We start from the raw sequence: 22,341 nt of genomic DNA on the forward strand, positions 1-22,341 counted from the left end.
AGGGGTTTTGTGTAATCGTGCTGGGCACTGAAGCGTGTCGAGAGAAAGGACATGTCCTCAACTCCAATCACTCGCACACACACACGCACGCACGCACGCACGCGCGCGCGCACGCACACACACACACACACACACACACACACACACACACACACACACACACACACACACACACACACACACACACACACACACACACACACACACACACACACACACACACACACACACACACACACACACGCACACACACACACACACAGGGGAGAGAGGGAGAGCGAGAGAGAAAGGGGGGAGATGAACAGAGGATGAACATAGACTGATGGGGAAGAAAGGAACATTGGATAAGTAGAGAGAGAGAGAGAGAGAGAGAGAGAGAGAGAGCAAGAGAGAGAGGGGGGTTTGATGGACATGGCAGCTCTGGGGGATTTGATAATTCTATTCCTCTTTCCATGAATCTATTCCATTCTAATCAAGAATTAGATGGAGCAATTATTTTAGCTTCCTAGTCCACCTTTGGAGTTACTACATCATGGCAAGGTAACTACACAACCCAAACCTCTACCAAAGTGGACTTGCCCTTTAAGTATAACATATGAGTACTTCTCCCATCACTGGATTTATACCCTCTTGATGCCGTCGCATCAAGAGGTAAATAGCAGATCTACAAGCTCACAACGCTGCGACGCGTTGTGAGTTTGTAGATCGGCTATTTTCAGAGCGCAACACCCGAGCTCAACCAAACATAAAATGACTTGTCTTTTAGTTCTACTTTTAGATCTCTTCTCCACTCATTAACATTTTAGTCTAGTTTTTATTTGTTGACGAAATGGTCAATATATTTAGTCTTAGTTTTAGTCATCGATTAGTCATAGTTTTTATTTTCGTTTTTATTTTGTTTTCGTCAGTGAAAAAAGGTAGACAAACGACAAACTTTTTCTTTTAGTATGTATGATACGTATATGTTATGGTGTGCTGGATGGAAGAAGTGTGTGTCTTCATCGCTGCAGGAGTGTCAGTGTGAGACGACCAGCAGTCATTGGTTTATCTGACACTGAGGCCTGGAGGCGCACACACCAACGCAATATCTCACCATCACAGTGTCACATATATGAGAGCTGTTATTAGTGTGCGTGTGTGTGTGTGTGTGTGTGTGTGTGTGTGTGTGTGTGTGTGTGTGTGTGTGTGTGTGTGTGTGTGTGTGTGTGTGTGTGTGTATGTGTGTGTGTGTGTGTGTGTGTGTGTGTGTGTGTGTGTGTTTTTTGTTGTCCCTGCTAGTCTATAGGGCACGGGCTGCCCCGTGACGATGACACTTCAGAGGAATTTACATCCCACTTCAACATTTCCTCCTTTCCTCTCTCCTCTTCTAGTTTCCTCAGCAGGAGGGACTAACATGCAAGGAAAGGATGCAAAGTGTAGGAAATGAGGATGTCATTTAAGGACCTGAGATGCAGCCCTAATTTTGACAGCCCTGCCCCTCTGCCTCACTGTGATTGGCAGAATGGAGCAGGCCGTCAGATGGCTACAGTATGTTTATTTGCCAGACCCAAGGGGTCGGCCTACAGGAGGCTTTGTCGGTCGGTCGGTCTGTCCCTCTTTTCCTACCCAGCCATGAAAATGTATCTTTCGCTGTGACGCCATGCTGTGAAAAACATGCCCATAGGCTAAGCTTTGCAGGATGTGCTGTGATTGGCTAGCGAGATGCATGATGAAATTGATAACTCATAAATAGCACCGCTCACTTCACACCGGGTGTGATTTTTTTTTTAGACCACTGCACCTACAACAAACCACTTTATCAGGACAAAGGCGCAATAGACTTCATTTGCTTCACGGAAATGGAACTCCACAGCTGTAATGAATCCACTAATTAGACGAGAAGGGACCAGGCCCATTCTATAAGACTGCCACCACCTCCTCTTCCATTTGTCGCCAGTGGTCTTTCAGGACCAGGTCTGGCAGAACCAGGTCTCCTGGTCTTGTCTTCAGTAGCTGTTGGTATAGCCATGGCTGCCAGTTCCCACTTGATGTTGTGCGGGAGCTCCGACTGCTCCAGGCCTTACCGAATAACTGCTAGCTCGCATAACGTCTTCAGACTCGGACGCAAGTCTAAGACGTGCAGCTCAGTGGGTTTGACGCATCCATCAAAGAGGATGACACGATCTCCCACCATGCAACAGCACATCCTAAACAGTGAATAGGGGCCTTCTCCCTTGAGCTCAACCTTCTTCCAGGAGAGGGTCTCCGGATTGAATTTCCACAGATCGTTGAACATGTCCATGTTGTTGTGGCCACCATATATGTACAGCTCTCTGTTGTAGGCGAAGGCTGAATGATGCCTGCGACCTTCTGCAAGATGCTGTGCAGAAGGTGTGCTCTGGCTCTGCAGCCAGCAGTTGGTCTCTGTGTCAAACACTCCGACATTGTTTAAATAGCCCCGCCTGAACCTACCTACCCCTCCGAGATTGTTTAAATAGCCCCGCTTGAACCTATCTACCCCAAATACAAACATCTTTGTCCCGATGATGGTGGCAGAGTAGTATGGTAAAGCACGTGGTGGAGAGCCTCTTGTGTCAATTAAAGCCCAGACCATTGTGGTGGTGTCCAACTTGCAGATGTCATTATTTGTATGATGTATGTCATTAATTTGCTGGTATCCTCCATGGACGTACATGATCTTTCCCAAGGCACAGGCTGAGTGGTCCTCCCTCCCCCACGGAAAGGTCCCGGAAACCCTGGGTGTGAACCATCTGTGGGTGCCGACGTCAAACGCATAAAGCACTGTGCAGTAAGGCTCCCCGCCTCCCCAGGTGTAGGCGATATCTCCTATCAGCACAGCTGTGTGGCCACGGCGCGTGGAGGGAACCTCGAGGGGACCTTCTACTCTTCCGGTTGTCACTGGGGACAACTTTGTCCAGAGTAGAGACACTGTGTTAAAGACGTGCACGTCAATTCGATGACAGTTCTCCATGCTGAAGGGCCCTCCGAAGAAGTAGACTTTGCGTCCCACAGTGACGGCAGCATGAGGTCCTTCAGGTCCATCCTGAGATTTTCCTTTCAGACACAAGCTCCAGCTCCACATTTCACAGACAAACAAACACAACAAGTCGGAAGCTGACTTCCGAGCCTCTCATCTTATAGAAGAGTACAGTTAAATCACACATGCTGCGCTCTTATATACCGTAGGTACAGGAGCCTCGCAAGTACTTCACATCATGTTTGATGACATCAGTCTTTTCCAAATATGGAGTTTCCACCTGTAGTCCTTCTATAAATCTATATCTATGCATACGCGACAAATATGGGCGTACAGTATAACTGACGACATCAGGGATCTCCATATATGGGCATAAAAGAACTCGGGCACACAGACAGATGGGTACAGCGGGTACAATGGGTATTGCATATCGTCTCTGTCGGGTGGAAACCTCATATGTCCAAAACTGTTACTTTCTGGATTCTAATTTGAAAACAGCAAAAGTAGCAGATCAACTTCATTGAAAGGAATACGTGGGGCCGTCCGTTCTCTACATATATTATAACGCTATGTTCGCGCCGCGTTTCAAGCTTGTTATATGAGGCTCATTAAAGTATCCTATTACTAGTTACAGGATATTTATGTTTTTGAGGAGGGGGATATAACGTTTGAAAGATCGTTCTTCAAAGTTCACACCAAAGAAAGCAAAGGTAGACCATAAAACTTGAATTACTTACTTGCTGCTGGTGGTGGGTGTTTGTGTGCGTGCGTGTGCGTGTGCATGTGTTGAGATGCATTAACTGTGTGAAGGTCAAGTAAATGCCACCACTCGAGACATCGAAGAACGAGAGTGTTGGAGTGATGAGATGGCCAGCTTAGACACCTTTTGTGTGTGTGTGTGTGTGTGTGTGTGTGTGTGTCTATTGCAGTTATGTATAATGTCAATGACGTGCAGAAACCTCATATCTCCTTATTAACTGGTTTTGCTGTTGTGATTTTTTCTTCCTTCTTTTTTTCCCTACATTTTTGTCCCTCGATTTTGTAACCCTTTTTTCACCCGGTGCCAATTTTCTAAATGATCCTGGGCACTACACTCCCCCCACCAGCCTAGGGAGGCCAGGGCCGAGCTCATGCCTCCTTCAATGCATGAGAGCCAACTGACCTTCTTGTCACCTGACAGGAGGGAGTTTCCCTGGTTGGACGTAGCGTGTGGAAGGAACACGTTATTCTTACCAGTTCCCTATCCCGCCATCAGGCGCCCCGGCTGAGGCAGTATAGTGACCAGGATTACTACATGTTTTTGTGAGGGTATTAACTACCCTATGAGACACGGGGAGAACATGCAAACTCCACACAGAGTAGGCCCTTTCGCCAACCCCACCTAGGGTATGAGCGCTGATGACACGGAGGAGAAGACACGCCAACAGCGCCCACAGCGTCCCCGGCGGGAATCGAACCCAGGACCTTCTAACTGTGAGGCGACAGCACTATCGACTGTGCCACTGTGCCCCCGCTGTTGTGAATTTATGACTTACTTCTTCAGTACAGTGTCACACCAAACCATATGTGCCGTGTTGTGAGCTTGTAGATTGGCTATTTTTGCTTTTTAAGAAGAACATTAAGTAAACGTGAAATTGGTCCAGCCTGTCTGTGTGTTTTATAAATAGTGAATCAATGAAAAGTATTAAAGGGGTAGTTCACCCCCAAAATGACAATTTTTCTAACGATTAGTCACCCCATGGAGACTTGAATTCATGGATATTTTTTTAGTTTTTGTCCCATTCCTTAGCCAATAATTTGATGACCGGCAGCGGTTCTGGTAGGAGACACAAAGAGTCTCTTTTGTGTCTCCTACCGGAACCGCTGCCTACCGGGATTCCTTCCAGGATGTGCATCCAGTACATCCAGTTTCCAACCCGACAAATAAACAACATGGTGACGACGTCATCAGACCTTTTTGCACCTTTTATCACAGCCGGCGGCGTTCAATGGGACCACGGGGTCCTGTAATTTAAGGTCTGACTGAACTGAACCACTGAAGGACTGAATCAAACTTTAACAAAGACCCTGTCGGAAACCTTTCTGTCCGTTTCCTTCAATTGCACGTGCTGCTGAGAAATGATTCTTTGAACGTAACCCATTACATTTGAACAAAAAACACAACAAGTGCAAACGTCACATTTTCAGTTCATGTGGCTCCTAGCCATTGTCCTTGTCAGCATGGTGGCAGCTTAGTGGCCTCAGAGGATGTTTAGTTTTTCTTTTGTTATGCTCATAGGAGGTCCAGGAGAGACGTACATACATACAGAGAGCAGTTCTACTGTACCATATTATCCAACGCACTCCAGCAGATTCATCAGCCAGTGCTGCAGCTTCCAGAGCTAGAGCCGGCACACGGCAAATGGTAAAACGGTAAATGGTGCATTTATATAGCGTCTCTATCCAAGGCGCTTTACAAAGATTGTGCATTACATTCACCCATTCACACACACACACATTCATACACCGATGGTCGATGGAGGAGGAAACCAATGCGAGTCACTAACCTGCTCATCGGGGGCAATCAGGGGTGCAGCCTCTTGCTCAAGGACACTTTGACACTAACTCTGAGGGAGCCCGGAATCGACTGCCGCTCTACCTCCTGAGCCACTGCCACCCCACATGCCCCAACATACAGACCTCTACTATGCGGAAAAAGAGGCACAATCGCATTCGAGAAAAAGCCGCACTTGAAGCTGAGGCAACTGTACGGAAAGCAACGATGGAAGCAAAAATTTGACCATGGACAGCAGAGGTGAAAACTGAAACTTGGCTATGGAAAGAAGAGGCGAAATCTGAAACTACGCAACAGAAAGCAAATATGGAAGCTGAAACTTGCGTAGGGAAAGGAAAGATGGAAGCTTGGCTATGGGAAGAAGAAAGTGTGCGTTTGTGTGCGCGTGTGCGCGTGTGTGCGTGTGTGTGTGTGTGTGAGTTTGGGTGTTTGCCTTCTGTAGTTTTGCACAGCTAACATGGTGACAAAGTGTTTTTACACCTTTTATTGCAGCCGGCAGTACATTTACAGTGATAAACACGGTTCATACTTGCTTGCGTGGCGGTGTTGGGCGCCGAGAATAGCCAACCTATACAGGCAGGTGCTCGCTTGCATTTCCATTAACAAACATTCACACAGAGTCCCTTTAGACACAACCTCTGAAACGACTACAAATGGTAATCCATGCCTTTAGTTCATCTAGGCTTGATTACTGCAAATTCCTTAACCCATTAAGACCGAGAACGCATCTGCGTCATTTTTAGATTTCTTTGGCTATTCGAAAATAGCAGATATATAAAGCTCATAGCGTGGCACCGAGTGCCGCGCTATGAGCTTGTATGTCTGCTATTTTTGAGAATTTGTGAAAATGTGTGAAAATCTTGAAATATACATATTTTTAAGCAAACATTTTTAACTCAAATCTTTGCTTCTGGGGGTCCCTGGAACAACATATTTTGAGATGGGGGGTCCGCGGCTAAATACATATCATTTTGGGGGTCCTTGACATGAAAAAGTTTGAGAACCACTGATATTATAGTGACATAAGTTTTTAGAAGACATTTGTAGAACCCCCAGAAGCTCAAGATTTTTGAGTTAAAAAAAATCTATTAAAAAATCTAAAAATAGCAGATCTACAAGCTCATAGCGCGCCACTCGGTGCCGCGCTATGAGCTTGTATATCTGCTATTTTTGAATAGCCAAAGAAATCTTCAAAATTAACACATATGTGTTCCCGGTCTTAATTGGTTAAACTCCGGCATTGACCGGTCATCACTTGGAGGCCTGCAGCTTTATAGTCCAGAATGCTGCTGCTGCTCTCAAACTTGACCACATCACTCCAGCTTTGGCCTCGCTCCATTGGCTCCCTGTCAAATGTATAATTGATTTTAAAGCTTTTATTATTTGCTTTTAAAGTTCTAAAATGTGCTGGCCCAAGCTCCCAAATTTCACTGAGCAACTTTGACTTCATATTTGACCAGGCGTGTATACAATACTTTGCCTCAAGTGCTGGAGTTGAGTACTTTGTCCACTGCCGGCCATAGAGAACGGTTCTCCACAGATCAGGCCTATACTGCATTTCTAAGGAAAGTACAAATATATTATTCGAGCTGCGATATTTGTGAGCGTTTGTGTTACTGTTTGTGCACGCTTTGGAGTGAGTGTGCGTGCATGTGGCTATGACGCTGTGTGTGAGTGGGCGTGTGCGTGTGCATGTGTGTGCACACTGCACAGTACGCATGCATTTTGTTTCCAGTTTTAGTGGCTAATTCTCGTTGTAAAGGAACTGTTCACTGGCCTGTGTTAAAGTTACAGTCATCTAATGGCTGTATTGATCCACACACCACCTGATTTATCACACACCCTGCAGGTAGAGGGGTGTGTGTGTGTGTGTGTGTGTGTGTGTGTGTGTGTGTGTGTGTGTGTGTGTGTGTGTGTGTGTGTGTGTGTGTGTGTGTGTGTGTGTGTGTGTGTGTGTGTGTGTGTGTGTGTGTGTGTGTGTGTGTGTGTGTGTGCGCACGTGTGCGTGTGCGTGCGTGTGTTTTTACGGTCTCTGAAAGGAGGCCCTCAGACTAACATTAACACCTTGATATATATCACTGCAGGGCAACGGGACAAACAGCGCCCCTGCTGGTGGCCAGATGTTACTTTTGTCCTGGAATTGGCTCGGGGCTGCACTATATTTCTATTTACCTTCATCCACTGATGGAAGTACTCTTTCTTTCTTCTTGTTTTTTTAGAGTACATTTTGAATAACAGACTTTTACTTGTAACAGAGTATTTCTACATTGTGGTATCGCTATTTTTACTTTTTAAGTACAAAATGGAGTCGCTACTTCCTCCATCACTGCTCTCTACCAAGCCCCCCAGAACCGCAGTATAACAGTGAAGTCGAGCTCTAGAAACCTTAAAGACCGGGAAAAACTGAAAACTCAACCTGGTCTCGACCAATCAGAAGGTCTCATCCCTTCAGGCTATGGGACGTTGAGATCTCATTCACTGCACCTGTGTGCAACATGGCTAGTGTTTGTTTACAAGTGAGAGAGAGAGAGAGAGAGAGAGACAGCCAGTGCCCAGTGAAGCATGTTTACTACTATGTGGATTATTTCTAACCTATAAAGTTTTCAGTGATACACTGTCTGAATGTCATTTTGAATGAGATTCAAAACAGAGTAGCGTACTGTTTGGAGGAACATGCAGCTATGGGAATCACGCAGGTGGATGTAATCAAAATGAATTTACATTCATGAAAGTTGTGGATATAAAGATACCCAAAAATGGATTGCATTTTTTTTTGGGCATCTATTGGTATGCCTATATGATGACCACAGCTATGCTCTAGTCTAAAAGTGTGAAAAACATATTTTTCATTTAACCAGACATTTAAAGACTGGCCTAGTGTTGAGTTCTGTGCTGCCAGATTACCTATCAGTGTATACAGCAGAGAGTGTGGCTATCGTCACTGGTTGAGGAGGTTAGACCAGAGCGGGTGGTGGTGTGCACTGATTCATTAGCTGTCTTGAAAAGTGTGCAGTCAGAAAAGTCAGTGAGGGAGGATTTAGTTGAAATTAAACAGTACTTATTAGGATTACACAGAGGTGGTATAGATGTTCAGTTTTGCTGGGTGTCAGCTCATAAGTAGACTGGAGGAGCCAGCCCTATCGAAGGTCTTGAAGGGCGGATCCAAAGCCTTGTGCTCGGTACCAGCGCCGCTTCCTATTGCTTCACCAATCTATTTTCACGATTAAAAAAAAATAGCAGATCTACAAGCTCATAGTGCGGCACTCTGTGCAGCGCTATGAGCTTGTAGATCTGCTATTTTTGTATAGCCAAAGAAATCTAAAATAACTCGGATGCGTCCCCGGTCTTAAAGGGTTAAATAGCACACTGTAATGGTTAATGCAGAGAGAAACAAATGTGTGAACTGTGGAGAAAGTGAAAATAAGTAGAGCACATTTTATTGAATTGTGACAGTTATGCAGAGGAAAGAACACAATTATATGTTAAGGTTGTTGAAGCAGGACGGGAATGGGATATGGGCATTCTTGGAACAGAGGGAAAGGGAATACAGTAGTTATGGTTAGAAAGGCACTGTTTATTTTTTTTTTACATGACACAAGGTTGATTAGCAGAATATAAATAATAGTATGTTACACACTCTTGTACAGTAGGTGGCGATATGCACCTTTTAAGTTGGTTTGCGAACCGCCATTAAATGAGAGAAGAAGAAGAGTTCTGTGTTGGTTCATTGTTGTGTTTCCCTGTCAGAGTGTTTGATTCAGTTCTGTTGTGTAAGTTGGAGGTGATGTTTGAGAAGTATTATATACTGCTGTGAGATTGTGCTGTGTGTTATGTTTGGTATTTATTTAGTGTTGTTGGTAAAGTCTTGTCAACTGCTTCATTGTTTTCCTGCTTTTTGTTTGAGTTTGTGAGTTCCTGTGTTTTGGGTCCTATATACAACACCGGTTTGTGACAATTCTTGTGACTGGAGTAATGTCTGCCTTCAGTATTTTCTGTCAAACGGTGGCCCATCGTGACCGGAAAAGAAGCGCTAGGTTTTTCACACAGTAAACTATTGTTTTTGACAGTTGAAGTGATGTAATGTAGTTGCTTTCAGTTTAAAATGTCCTGTATTATAAAAACGTTTTTTTTTAGCAGTGCTGCTAAAGCACTTTAGCAGCAGTATTTTGTCCTTTTTTCCCCTTTTTGATCTTGGCTGTTTTAGATCAGTGGTTCTCAACCAGTGGTCCGGGGACCACCAGTGGTCTTTGAGGGCGTTCCAGGTGGTCCCCAGCTAAATGATGGAGAGTTGGTAACCAAATGGACCCTTATAGTTATCTCTTGAGAGCGTAAAATGAAACCAAATGGACCCTTATAGTTATCTCTCAACATCTGCATTACTTAATTTACAAGAAGTCTACACAATTAGAGAATGTAGAAGAATTGTTATTTTGATCAACGTTTGCCTGTTGTCTCTCCTATTGGTACCAACATCAATACAGCATGGAATTGTGGACAAATTCTTATTCAACGATAACAAAATATAATATAAGTTTTGGGTCTGAGAGGCTAATTCTCATGAAAAGGTGGTCCGTGGCTTAAATGCCAAATAAATAGTGGACCTTGACATGAAAAAGGTTGAAAACCACTGGTTTAGATCTTCCACATGTACGATTCTCTCATCTGCCTCTCTTCTCCTACTCTCCACCTGCCCTCCTCTCCTCTCCTCTCCTCTCCTCTTCAGTAGACCTCAGCCACTGGGTCTATGATCAGCTCCTAAACCATGTCCATTGTCCCTCCTCCTCTCTCCCTCTAGCCCCCTCCTCCCCCGGTGTTGACTCCGCCCCTTTGCAGCGTACGGGCAGCCATGGCGCGGCCACGGGCAGCTACAGCCGAGGAGGCAGCAACAGCTACGCCACGGTGGGCCCGGGCTACACCACAAGGTTAGTACACTTCTTCTTTCATTAGTATCTATTTTTATTTCCTTTTGACTTTTTTGTTTTTCAATTTCAGTTTAGTTGAAATTAATCTCGAAAACGGATTTGCTGGTTTAGTTTTAGTTTTTTTAGTTTTTTTGCGTAGTTTTAGTTTAGCATTTTATTGTAATATGGATCAGTCAGGGGAGTGATTCAACGTCTCAAAAATAGTTTAAAAAAGATCTAGCTGCTCATCGCTATTTTTGAAGAGTTTCTCTAGTTCTGTATGGTTTTTGGAAGAACATTTTTGTTTTTCAGTAGTTGTTTTTGTATTCATTAATTCATTTATTTATAAACTTATATATATATAATTATATATATGTGTTTTATTAATTACTTAATTGCATGCTAACTTTCCAGGGAGAGAAAGGCTGTAGTTTCTAATTAGCTTGTAATCCCCCCATCGATGATGTCATTGGTAGGCACTAGGCAGGTTTCAGAACTGTCCACAGCCCACCAATGAGACATAGAGCCAGTAGACAGAAAAGTAGATAATAAGCATTAGTGAGGACCAAAATAAATGAAAATAAGTTAGAAAATGTGTAAAGTGCTCCTTTAACCATAAAAAAAACGTTGCTCCACCCCCACAGTGGCGGTGGGGGCGGCGGTGACGTGTTTGGCTCGGACCCGTACGTGGCGGACCCGTACCGCACGCTGCAATACTGCCCCTCGGTGGTGGAGTCGCCTTACAGCAAGTCGGGTCCCGCCCTGCCGCCCGAAGGAAGCCTGCAGCGATCGCCCTCCATAGACTCCATCCAGAAAGACCCCAGGTAAGAGAGTGTGTGTGTGTGTGTGTGTGTGTGTGTGTGTGTGTGTGTGTGTGTGTGTGTGTGTGTGTGTGTGTGTGTGTGTGTGTGTGTGTGTGTGTGTGTGTGTGTGTGTGTGTGTGTGTGTGTGTGTGTGTGGCGAATATTGAACACAAAGTCAGTCGTCTATGGCAGGGGTCTTCAACGTTTTCAGGCCAAGGACCCCCTAGCTGAGAGAGAGATGAAGCAATGACCCCCTACTCTATATTGTATAAAATTGTGTTTCAGATTAAAGTTTTTTTTTTACTTGGTCTGCTATTTTTTCCCTCTACACCTATAGCCTCTTTGCCAAAAATAGCCGATCTACAAGCTCTCAACGCCTCACAGTGTGAGGCGTTGAGAGCTTGTAGATCTGCTATGTTTGGCTAATGTTCCCCTCAGAAAAGGAATTCTAGGGTTCAAGTGGTTAATGTAAAAAAGATTTGGCGGACCCCCTATAGTAGCTCTGAGGACCCCCTAGGGGTCCCGGACCCCCTGTTGAAGACCCCTGGTTTATGGGGTGCTGTGTGGGCCATAATTCAAACTCAACGTCTGTCTGTCTCACTCTCTCTCACACACACTCCTCTGGGTTTGGGTCCTCTGGGAACCCATCGCCAAATAAAAAGGAAAAACATCGCCCCCTGCTGTTTTTTACTTATTCATTTGGCTCTGGGCGTAGCTGAACGGACGACCCGTGCTCAGGGCTTCAGCCTTCCACTTCCGGTGGTGCGACTATGTTTTCATTCCCACTAACAATATTTCTCCACGGAACACTAACACCATTTGTCCCAAAGAACATGGATCGTTTTGGTTATAAGCCCACTCGTTTCTATGATGAAAGAGCAATTTAAAATGTTACTAACTTTCCGTGGTTTTGTCGGCTTCGAGGACGCTATTGTTAAATGAGTTTCGGTTTGTTTCCAGTGGGGAACGAATGGCACACACGTAAATCCCGCCCACTACGCTTGATTGGGTAAAGCGCGGCCTGCTTCCTGATCTGATAGCACGCCCACTTGTAGCCAATGCACACGGGTTGTCAACACGGCTACTGACAGATTCAAACGGAGAGCAGAATTTGTTCTTGAGAGATTACACTCTCTCTCACGCACACTCCTCCGTGTACACACACACACACACACACACAGAAACTTTTTTTCTGAGCTTGGGGCGAGAGACACTGTATGGACACTATCTGCGAATGTTTGTTATTGTTCTGTAATAGGCTATTGGGTATACTGTGTGTATACAGTTAGTTTATGGATTTGTTTGCGTTGATACTGTACTGACACTGGGACTGTGTGTGCATAGCTGCAGGCTTATTGTAAAGGCCATACAGGTGTCTATTGTGATGGTATTCTTCCTCAGACTACTAGTTGTTTTACTATTGCAACCGTGCTGTATCTTGCGGTGCTTCTGTTACTCAGTATCTGTACCTTAACTGCTGTGTTGCGTCAGGAAACTGAACCTCCACCCCCGCATCGATACAGGTCTACACACACGCGCACGCACACACACACACACACACACACACACACACACACACACACACACACACACACACACACACACACACACACACACACACACACACACACACACACACACACACACACACACACACACACACACACACACACACAGGCAGATCACTACCCCGTTGAGCATAATTGGTCTGAAGTAGGTACAGTATGCTGATTTTGCTACTACTGTATATTATCTGATTTAGCTGTGGACCCCCTGGAAACCACCCCATACCCAAGGACGGACCCCCCTGAGGGGGGTCTCCGGACCCCTGTGTGAGAAGCACTGCGCTATACGCAACAATCCAATGTAGTGTCATTTTCGTCTCTCCTCCTCGTTAAGAGCAATACACGCCTCCCTCCCGTGAAGGCCTCCCCATGCACCGGGCCTCCCCACCGGGCCTATGATCACTGAACGTCCTCTTGCCTTCACAATTAACCACAGCTCATCCTCTTCTCATTCATCCATTTATTCATATATAAATACATATTTCACGGGACGCTTGATGTATAATTCCTTTCATGAGAGAGAGAGAGAAAGAGAGAGAGACACAGAGAGAGACACAGAGAGAGAGAGAGAGGGAATATGAGGCGGGCTACATCACATCCCAGAGGCCACACGTCAATCTCACAGAGAGAGAGAGAGAGAGAGAGAGAGAGAGAGAGAGAGAGAGAGAGAGAGAGAGAGAGAGAGAGAGAGAGAGAGAGAGAGAGAGAGAGAGAGAGAGAGAGAGAGAGAGAGAGAGAGAGAGAGAGAGAGAGAGAGAGAGAGAGAGAGAGAGAGAGAGAGAGAGAGAGAGAGAGAGAGAGAGAGAGAGAGAGAGAGAGAGAGAGAGAGAGAGAGGGCGAACAGAGATGCAACCGAGTGGAAGTCAGAAAGAATGAACACACACATCATTTTCAAGTAGGCTATTCAACTAGCTATAACATGGACTGAATAATGCAACACATATCTGACAAAGGGTATAGGGCATGGACTCACACACACACACACACACACACACACACACACACACACACACACACACACACACACACACACACACACACACACACACACACACACACACACACACACACACACACACACAGCAGAATAACATGTGAAGTAGTGTGAATCTCGCTGATAATGAGGCCACGGCGGTCCATTATCGACGTGACCTTGTCGACTGACTCTTCCCATCTACAAACACACATGTCAGCAGCCATGCAGTGTGGTGGTGTGGTGCTGCTGCTGCTGGTGGCTCTCTCATGTTTCACATAATACGTTGCATTACAACATGTCTTCATGTTCACATTCATCTGAGATGGCAGAGAGACATATTTATTTATTCAGAGATGTCAGTGGAGGATAAAGCCCTCTGCTTGAGATGGAGCGTCTCGTTGTCGAGGGGGGGTCATACCATCTTTTGTGCCGCTAGCTATGAAGAAGTGTAATGAGGCGAACGATGGTTGCTCGGCTCGTTCAATAGACTAATTGCTCTGAAGTGAACAGTTCAGTACAGTAAGAGGACACTATCTGACATGCTTGTCAGATAGTTCATTCTGTTAAGGCATTATTTCATAATGCAAGCTTTGATGAGGTTGTGTATAGCGTTGTATATTTGGTTCATTGTTGATGGTGTTTCTTTGAGTGTGCATGGTGTCTTCACCCTGCTGTATCTACAGTACTTTAATTCCCACTGTAACCTGTATCTTAACTGCCGTTCTGCATTTGATTAATAAAGGTCTTATCTTGTATTATCTTAGATGGATGTGTAACTAGTAAACAGCAGCAATTCCCAAACCTGTGCACCAGGGTATCATGATATTGCAAGGGGGGGTCATTGGCAAAACACTAAGATTTTATTGATAATACAGTATAAAATGTATGTAAAAAACAAAAGCCATGAAACATTCGTTTTAATTGTGATACCGATAAATAGTAACTTAAGGTTTACTACATTGATCCAAGCCGGAACACAATCGTTGGCACCTTATATCTCACCCATGCGACGTCAGAAACCTTTAGACACATTTTAACTCGCTCCAGCGATCGGCCAGTCCTTCTGGTTCCTTTTGCCAATTTCGGAACTACTGCTCTCAGCTTTGGTGCTCCGCGGAAAAATAAGAAGCGGGTCACCGCGACCCTCTGTTCTTTAGTTATTGGCTGTTGAATATATCTTGTTCTCGCCAAAAACTCTGAAAGAAACAAGAAAGCAGAGATTTTTTTTTTCCTTTTAAAATAAAACACGCTCTGAAAATGCTAAGTGGTCAGATGGGTGGGAACAAGCGGATCGCTTTCAACCATTTTCAGGTGTGGGCCCGCTGATCCCAGAAAAACATTGAGAACTATACCGCTGTACAGGATGCATTCTTCTTTAGCTGTCAACCTGGTGATTCCAATGCGAGCGGAAGCTACAGCTATAATCCAATGATTTGCTTCAGCACACATAAACACAGAGGTTTGTGTTTGTGTGTGAAAGCTTGCTTCACAGAGATTATAGCTGTGGTTGTTCATACTGTTGTCACGTTCCCTGTGTATTCTGTGTTGTCGTAACGGCACTGTGAATGTGTGTTCTCTTGCTTATAGCGAAACTAGGTAATGTTTAGCCTATTTTTTATATATATGTATATAAATATTTAGCCCTCAGCCACTATATTATTGTGCTGATATGTTTCCGTGCAGAAAGACACATCCGTGCAGAAAGACACATCCAAAATACACCCTCTGGCTGTATTTTGGTTTTGTTCCACTGTTTATTTTGACATTCATCCCTTGCAGGGACAAGAGGACACTCTGTGTGTGTCATCACTTCCAAATTCACGTGTTTATCCTGTACCCCGTGTGAGTTCTCTCTCCTGATTGGATCAAATCGGTTCCCCTGACCTGGAAATGTGTTTTCTGTTTACTGAAGAGCTGGACAGATAAGGGTGGACTCCTGTTACTGAACAAACACTCTATAGCAGTGGTTCTCAACCAGTGGTCCTTTGAGGGGGTTCCACTGAGACAGTGTCGCTTTGTATACTGGTAGCTTACATTGGTGCATAAGCATAGCAATATTTTCTTTTGATGAAGTGTGTGTGTGTGTGTGTGTGTGTGTGTGTGTGTGTGTGTGTGTGTGTGTGTGTGTGTGTGTGTGTGTGTGTGTGTGTGTGTGTGTGTGTGTGTGTGTGTGTGTGTGTGTGTGTGTGTGTGTGTGTGTGTGTGTGTGTGTGTGTGTGCGCGTGCTTTTTTTATTTTTTTATTTTTTTATTTTGACCCAAGGACCAAGGAGATATGATTTTTCGAAGATTTAGACTCCTATCCACATCCTTGTTAACTTAAAACTTAAAAATTCTGTATCTCGGCTCCTGAGTACTTTTTTTTTTTCAATGAAAAATCTCTTGGCATAAAACTGCTAAAAATCTGAAAAAAAAGTCTGGCAGTGAATGTGTTAAAGAGATGGTTCCCCTTCCAGAAAATATTTTTTTTCTATCGATTAGTCATCCCATGGACACTTGAATTCATGGACATTGTTTTGTTTTTGTTGCATTCCTAAGCCAATAATTTGACCAGGGGACCGGTAGGCAGCGGTTCCGGTAGGCATCGGTTCCGGTAGGAGACGCAAAGGAGACTCTTTGTGTCTCCTACCGGAACCGCTGCCGGTCATCAAATTATTGGCTTAGGAATACGACAAAAACAAAAAAAATATCCATGACTCCATGGGGTGACTAATCGATAGGAAAAAAAGTAATTTTGGGGGTGAACTATCCCTTTAAATGTGTGCTCCTTCGTACGAAAGGTGTCACATGCTGAAAATAGCATACATTCAGGCATTATCATACATGTTGGTATGAACCTGGTTTTAGTTTCTTGTACATCATTGAACCCTCAGCGGCGCCTTGCCTGAGGCCCAGGCACGCTGTACGGATCATGCCGTGCCTGTATCCAGGTTTGAAGGCTCAAGGCTGGGTAATCACTGGGTGCCGGAGGGGGAAGAAGACAATGGAAGGATATTTCCCAGACTTTAGTTTTCAAAGGCAAGAGCTCCATTTTGTGCTTTCTATTGGATTAAGGTGGAGGCCGTCTACTGGGGACTCAGTGTTGCAAACGAAATGAAAACACTAATGTCTCGAAATAACAAAGAGTTATTGGAGAGACGGGCGAACGATGCCCAGGGCAAGACAATGGCCTTGCGAGAGAGCGAGCGAGAGAGAGAGAGGGAGAGAGAGATAATAAAGCACTGGGATATGAAAATGGAAGACAAAAAGCAGGAGAGACAAAGAGAGAGAGAAATAAATGGGGTTAGAGAGGTACATAACATTGCTGTGGGGTGGAAACCTTTTATATCCAAAACCGTTACTTTTCAGAAATTGTAAGAAAAAAGAGCCGATGTGTTCTAATGGATCCAATGTAGTTATTATTTTGGCCACGATTCCACGGTAAGGATCAGAACAGAAAACTACAAAGTGCCGTTGTGTTCAGGGTTGCCAGATCTGCTTATTATAATTTCCCCGCAAAATTGTATTTGAAAACAGCCGATCTACAAGCTCACAACGCATTGCATTTTTGTGCCCCCCGAAAATGCCGTTGCCACCAAAACGGAAACCGGTTTCTCTAGAGACCGTCGTCGCCTAAACGGGGTCTTAGTCTCAGGTTCTTGTTAATACTTTTCATTGGGTTCAATATTTATAATACCCACACACAGTGTTACGAAGAGCACAGGAGATCACCTAATTTGGCACAGGATGACATCACGTCTCTAGATAAATACTGGCCTGAACAGATACGAGATCGGAATGCCAAATATTATCAGAAGATTCAGAAGATAGAACTCTCACAGTTAGAGTTAGAAGTACCATTCAACAGAGCCGTAAGCATCATTCAGCTCAGTTAGAAGTACTATTCACTATTCAACAGAGTGATTAAAGTCTAGCATCATCAGCACCGGATAACCTTTAGTTCTCTTCGAGAAGAGAACCCAAGATGGCAGACAAGATCCTTCGATCCTGCCCTTATTCACCATTGTCATCAAGGGCTCAAGTGACGAACTAGTCCCCCCAATCAGCAACCTAAGAAATAGTCATATGATAGCAATATCAACACACAGACTGAATCACTTTAACATAAAAAATAAGAAACATAGCAAAATAAACACATCTACAACGCGTTGCAATGTGTTGTGAGCTTGTAGATTGGCTTTTTTTGCTACTTTTTTAAGATGCTAGTGTGTCAAAGTAGGACATGAATTTACGAAAAGCAAAACAAAACGGAAACAAATATGGAGATAAGAGGTTTTTGCCCGACAGCAACGACAAGTGACAATGTCCCCTTATATAAGAATCACAGTGCATCCCTGTGCCCTGTGTTCTGCTTTGTTATTTATCTTTATTTGTCTTCCTCTCTCTCTCTCCGCTACGTCCCTAATAGGTGGTCATGGGGATAAGGGACAATAACATATACCCAATGATAGATTGTAACAGAAACAGATGGATGAGTGAATTGAGTGTTTTATTTTGAAGTGCATGGAGCTTACAAACAAGTCAACAAATTAGTTTTTGTTTTTGTCGCATTAAGCCAATAATTGAATGATCGGCAGCGGTTCCGGTAGGAGACACAAAGAGTCTCCTTTGTGTCTTCTACCGGAAACCACTGCCTACCGGTCCGCTGGTCATCAAATTATTGGCTTAGGAATGCGACAAAAACAAAAACAATACCATGAATTCAAGTCTCCATGGGATGACTAATCGATAGGAAAAAAAGTGAACTATCCCTTTAATGTCACTGCTTGTCGTCATTCACAGTCCTAGTTAAAGGATGGCACAGTAAGCGACGGGGGGGCTTGTCCCCATTGTGGTGGTCTATTGTGCTCAATTCATCAGTAAGCCAAACAGCACAATACAATCCATAACGGTAAAAGCTCCAGTAGCAGCAAAAAGGTACATTTACAGGGGTTCCATTTACGTTCCCTTTATAGTGTTTTGACCTGTGTGTAGAGGCATGCCTTTGTGATGATAATGATGTTTGAACGTCCCAGACATCACCAGGGAGCTCTGTATTGATTTGTCACTCAGCTGAAGGCAAAGCAGCAGAATAGATTCCATGGATTTGACATGTCCATTACGTTCGTCTTCATTCTTAACCCTTTACAACCGGGGACGCATCTCCGCCCAAGTGGAGCCTACTATGAAACTCTGCTCGGCTTGTGGCTCTGTCTGTCTGTGTGTGTGCAGTATGTGTGCACTGCCTGCACTGCCTGTGTGCAACCCACAGAGTGCGCCAGAGTGCAGCTACAGTCAACACACACACACACACACACACACACACACACACACACACACACACACACACACACACACAGTCCGTAAATACACAATATTTCCGAGCTGCGTTCGCTTCCAGCGTTTGCGCGTCTTACTTGTTTTAAGATTTCTTTGGCTATTCAAAAATAGCAGATATACAAGCTCATAGCGCAGCACCGAGTGCCGTGGTACGAGCTTGTAGATCTGCTATTTTGTGAAAAATCATGAAAATGTGTGCAAATCTTTGAATATATATTTTTTAAAGTGAACATTTGTAACTCAAATCTTTGCTTCTGGGAATTCTACAAATGTCTTCTAAATCCTAACAGTTTTTTGAAAAAAAACTTATGTTGCTATATAATCAGTGGTTCTCAAACATTTTTATGTCAAGGACCCCCACAATTATCATGTATTTGGCCACGGACCCCCATCTCAAAATATGTTGTTCCAGGGACCCCCAGAAGCAAAGATTTGAGTTAAAATGTTCCTTTAAAAAAATATATATATATTCAAAGATTTTCCCAAATTTTCATATTTCAAAAATAGCAGATCTACAAGCTCATAGCACGGCACTCGGTGCCGCGCTATGAGCTTGTATATCTGATATTTTTGAATAGCCAAAGAAATCTTAAAATGACACACAGATGCGTTCTCGGTCTAAATGGGTTAAAGGGCAAGACCACTTTGGTAGAGGGTCTGGGTTGTGTAGTTACCTTGCCATGATGTAACTCAAGGGACAGTTGGCAACTCTAAACACTGGCCCTGATAGATGTTTATAACTATAACACACAGCATGTTCAAGTATCTGTATCTATAAGGGCAAGACCACTTTGGTACAGGTTTGGGTTGTGTGTAGTTACATTGCCATGATGTAACTCCAAAGGTGGACAAGAAATTAAAAAAAATTGCTCCAGTGATTAGAAATGTAAAAAAAAAAAAAGCTCCTCATTGACTTACATTGTACGCTGAAACAGCTCTCAAAGTCACTGTTTTAGCACATAAACGAACGCAAACCAAGTTGATTCAGACAATATAGAACATCACCAAACCCAGTGCTGTTTTTTTTAATATACAAATGTTAACTTCCTATTGATTTTGCTATTTGTTTGTTGACACCAATGAAGACTATTTAAATGTTTTTCATTGCTATAGTGCCTTTATCCACAGTGTTTTACAATGTGCATTACATTCACACACTGATCTGATTGTCTCATCAATGATCTTCAGGCAGACTGTAATGTTAATATGTTAATCTTAGCCTCTGACAAGGCAGTGGATAAGTTACAAGCCACTCTCAGGGAAGGAATTCAATAGAATCGAGTCTCGGTCTCACGGATAGCAAATTATCTCTCCACATGGGCAAAACCGAGTGTATTATATTTTGGTCCCAACCTCAGCTGCGTAAATTGGTTTCACCATGCATTGCTGTGGGAATCGACAACACATTCTCACACACAGGCGTCAGTTATTGCCGCGCTTTCACTCCCTAATGCGCCACCCCGACAACCCGCACCCGCCCCGCCCGCCAATAATCAGTTCTGTAGACTGACCCGTCAACGGTGATTATATCAAGATACAAAACCAGACCCACCCTGCCTGTCAAATAATGGCCCCATTGTCTAACTCTGTGTCTCATAATTGCTCGGCGACATATGGGCATATCGGTCAGATCGTTGGTGCAATATAGGTGTGAGGGCAGCGTAGCGGCCCGAAACCTCTATAGCTATCTACAAGTGTTCACAGTGGAAATAAACAGGCTTTGTAAGAGATTCAATATTATATATAACCCATTATTATCGCTGAATAAAAACGGCGTTAAAGCTGTTTGTCGTATAGAGGTTAAATGGACGCCTCCTCACTTGCCCTCTTTCGGTAATAATTAGATCTAGACGAGCTAACATGAAACGCTAAATGAATTAGCAGCTATTAGAGGCGAGGAACTCTTACAGGGAGGGCCTGTGTGTGTGTGTGTGTGTGTGTGTGTGTGTGTGTGTGTGTGTGTGTGTGTGTGTGTGTGTGTGTGTGTGTGTGTGTGTGTGTGTGTGTGTGTGTGTGTGTGCGTGTGCGTGCGTGCGTGCGTGCGTGCGTGCGTGCGTGCGAGCGTGTGCGTGTGCACACGCTTGTGTCCATATGGGTATATATCAGATTGTTGGAATGTGTCATATATTGTGTGTGTGTGTGTGCACCTACGTGCGCTCTTGAACTTGCATGTGATCGTGTCAGATTGTATGCATGTCTGCGTGGTGCCGCTAACAAAGTTAGGGTCCATTATATGAACAGCAGAGAGAGAGAGAGAGAGAGAGAGAGAGAGAAGTAAAGGACAAGATGGAGATAATGATGTAGAAGCAGTGGTGGAAAAAGTACTCACATGTTTCAGTATCAATACTGCAATGTTGGAGTACTCTGTTACAAGTAAAAGTCCGGAATTCAAAATGTACTTGAGTAAAAGTACAAAAGTATTGCGCCGGCGTTGCCACATCCTTGAAACAAGCATGGGTGCCCATATCCCCCCGACGGGTATGGTCTTGTGTAGATAATTAGTTTGTTTCTTATTGATCTATCTTCCCCCTACCCCCCCCTTTCTTATTCTTCCCTTTCTTTTTTATGGAAATAACAAAAGATGATGGAGCATGCACAAAAATGAATTTCACACACTGTTACACCTGTAAACCTGTGATGTGACAATAAAGTTGATTCTGATTCTGATCGTCACTGTCGGGTGGAAACCTTTTTATGTCCAAAACAGTTAATGGAAGGTAATGGAGGACATTTTTCTTTACTTGTGTCTATTCGAAAATAGCTGATCTACAAGCTCACACTTGTGAGGTTGTAGATCAGCTATTTTTGATGCTTTTGTGTGACGCTCTTGTATGACGAAATAGGGCATTAATTAAATGTTTCAAGAAAAAAAAAAGAAAAAAAGGTAATTTGATTAAAAAAAAAAGTTAAAATATGGAGGTATGAGCTTTCTGCCCGACAACAGCGATATTGTCACTCTCAAGCCGTACGTACGCATGCTGCCCTACAACAGAGGTTTCTCAAAGGGAGGTCAAAATAGGGACGCCAGGTTGAAATGAGAAAAGAGATGGGGAAAAGAAGGGAGAGAAAAAGAAAATGCTTCAAAATGTTCTCCGATAATGACATGCCCAAAATGAGGATGTCATTGTGATTATGCACTATTAGCACAGGCTGTCCTAGTGGAAACAGAAGCACCCTAAATGTGCTCTGATTATGCACTTACAGTATCTTGCGATCTCTAGTTCCCGACAGACACACTCGAGCGAGC

At 44.0% G+C, this 22,341-nt stretch overlaps 2 protein-coding genes across 2 annotated transcripts in view; one reads left to right on the plus strand and one right to left on the minus strand.

Moving 5' to 3' along the window:
* ctnnd2a (catenin (cadherin-associated protein), delta 2a) overlaps positions 1-22,341 on the plus strand; it is a gene marked incomplete at its 3' end in the record, with an annotated part of 597,119 nt that overhangs the window by 346,624 nt on the left and 228,154 nt on the right. Inside the window, exons 11-12 of the mRNA XM_084048187.1 lie at positions 10,255-10,453; positions 11,077-11,256. Of these exons, the coding sequence (XP_083904313.1) occupies positions 10,255-10,453; positions 11,077-11,256 (379 nt within the window). The remainder of the gene's footprint in view (positions 1-10,254; positions 10,454-11,076; positions 11,257-22,341) is intronic.
* The window catches only part of mtmr6 (myotubularin related protein 6), a 703,086-nt gene that overhangs the window by 215,431 nt on the left and 465,314 nt on the right, over positions 1-22,341 (minus strand). The window lies entirely within an intron of this gene.

Source organism: Gymnoscopelus microlampas (assembly GCF_963454915.1).
Source record: "Gymnoscopelus microlampas genome assembly, chromosome: 22".
NCBI classification, from domain to species: Eukaryota; Metazoa; Chordata; class Actinopteri; order Myctophiformes; family Myctophidae; genus Gymnoscopelus; species Gymnoscopelus microlampas.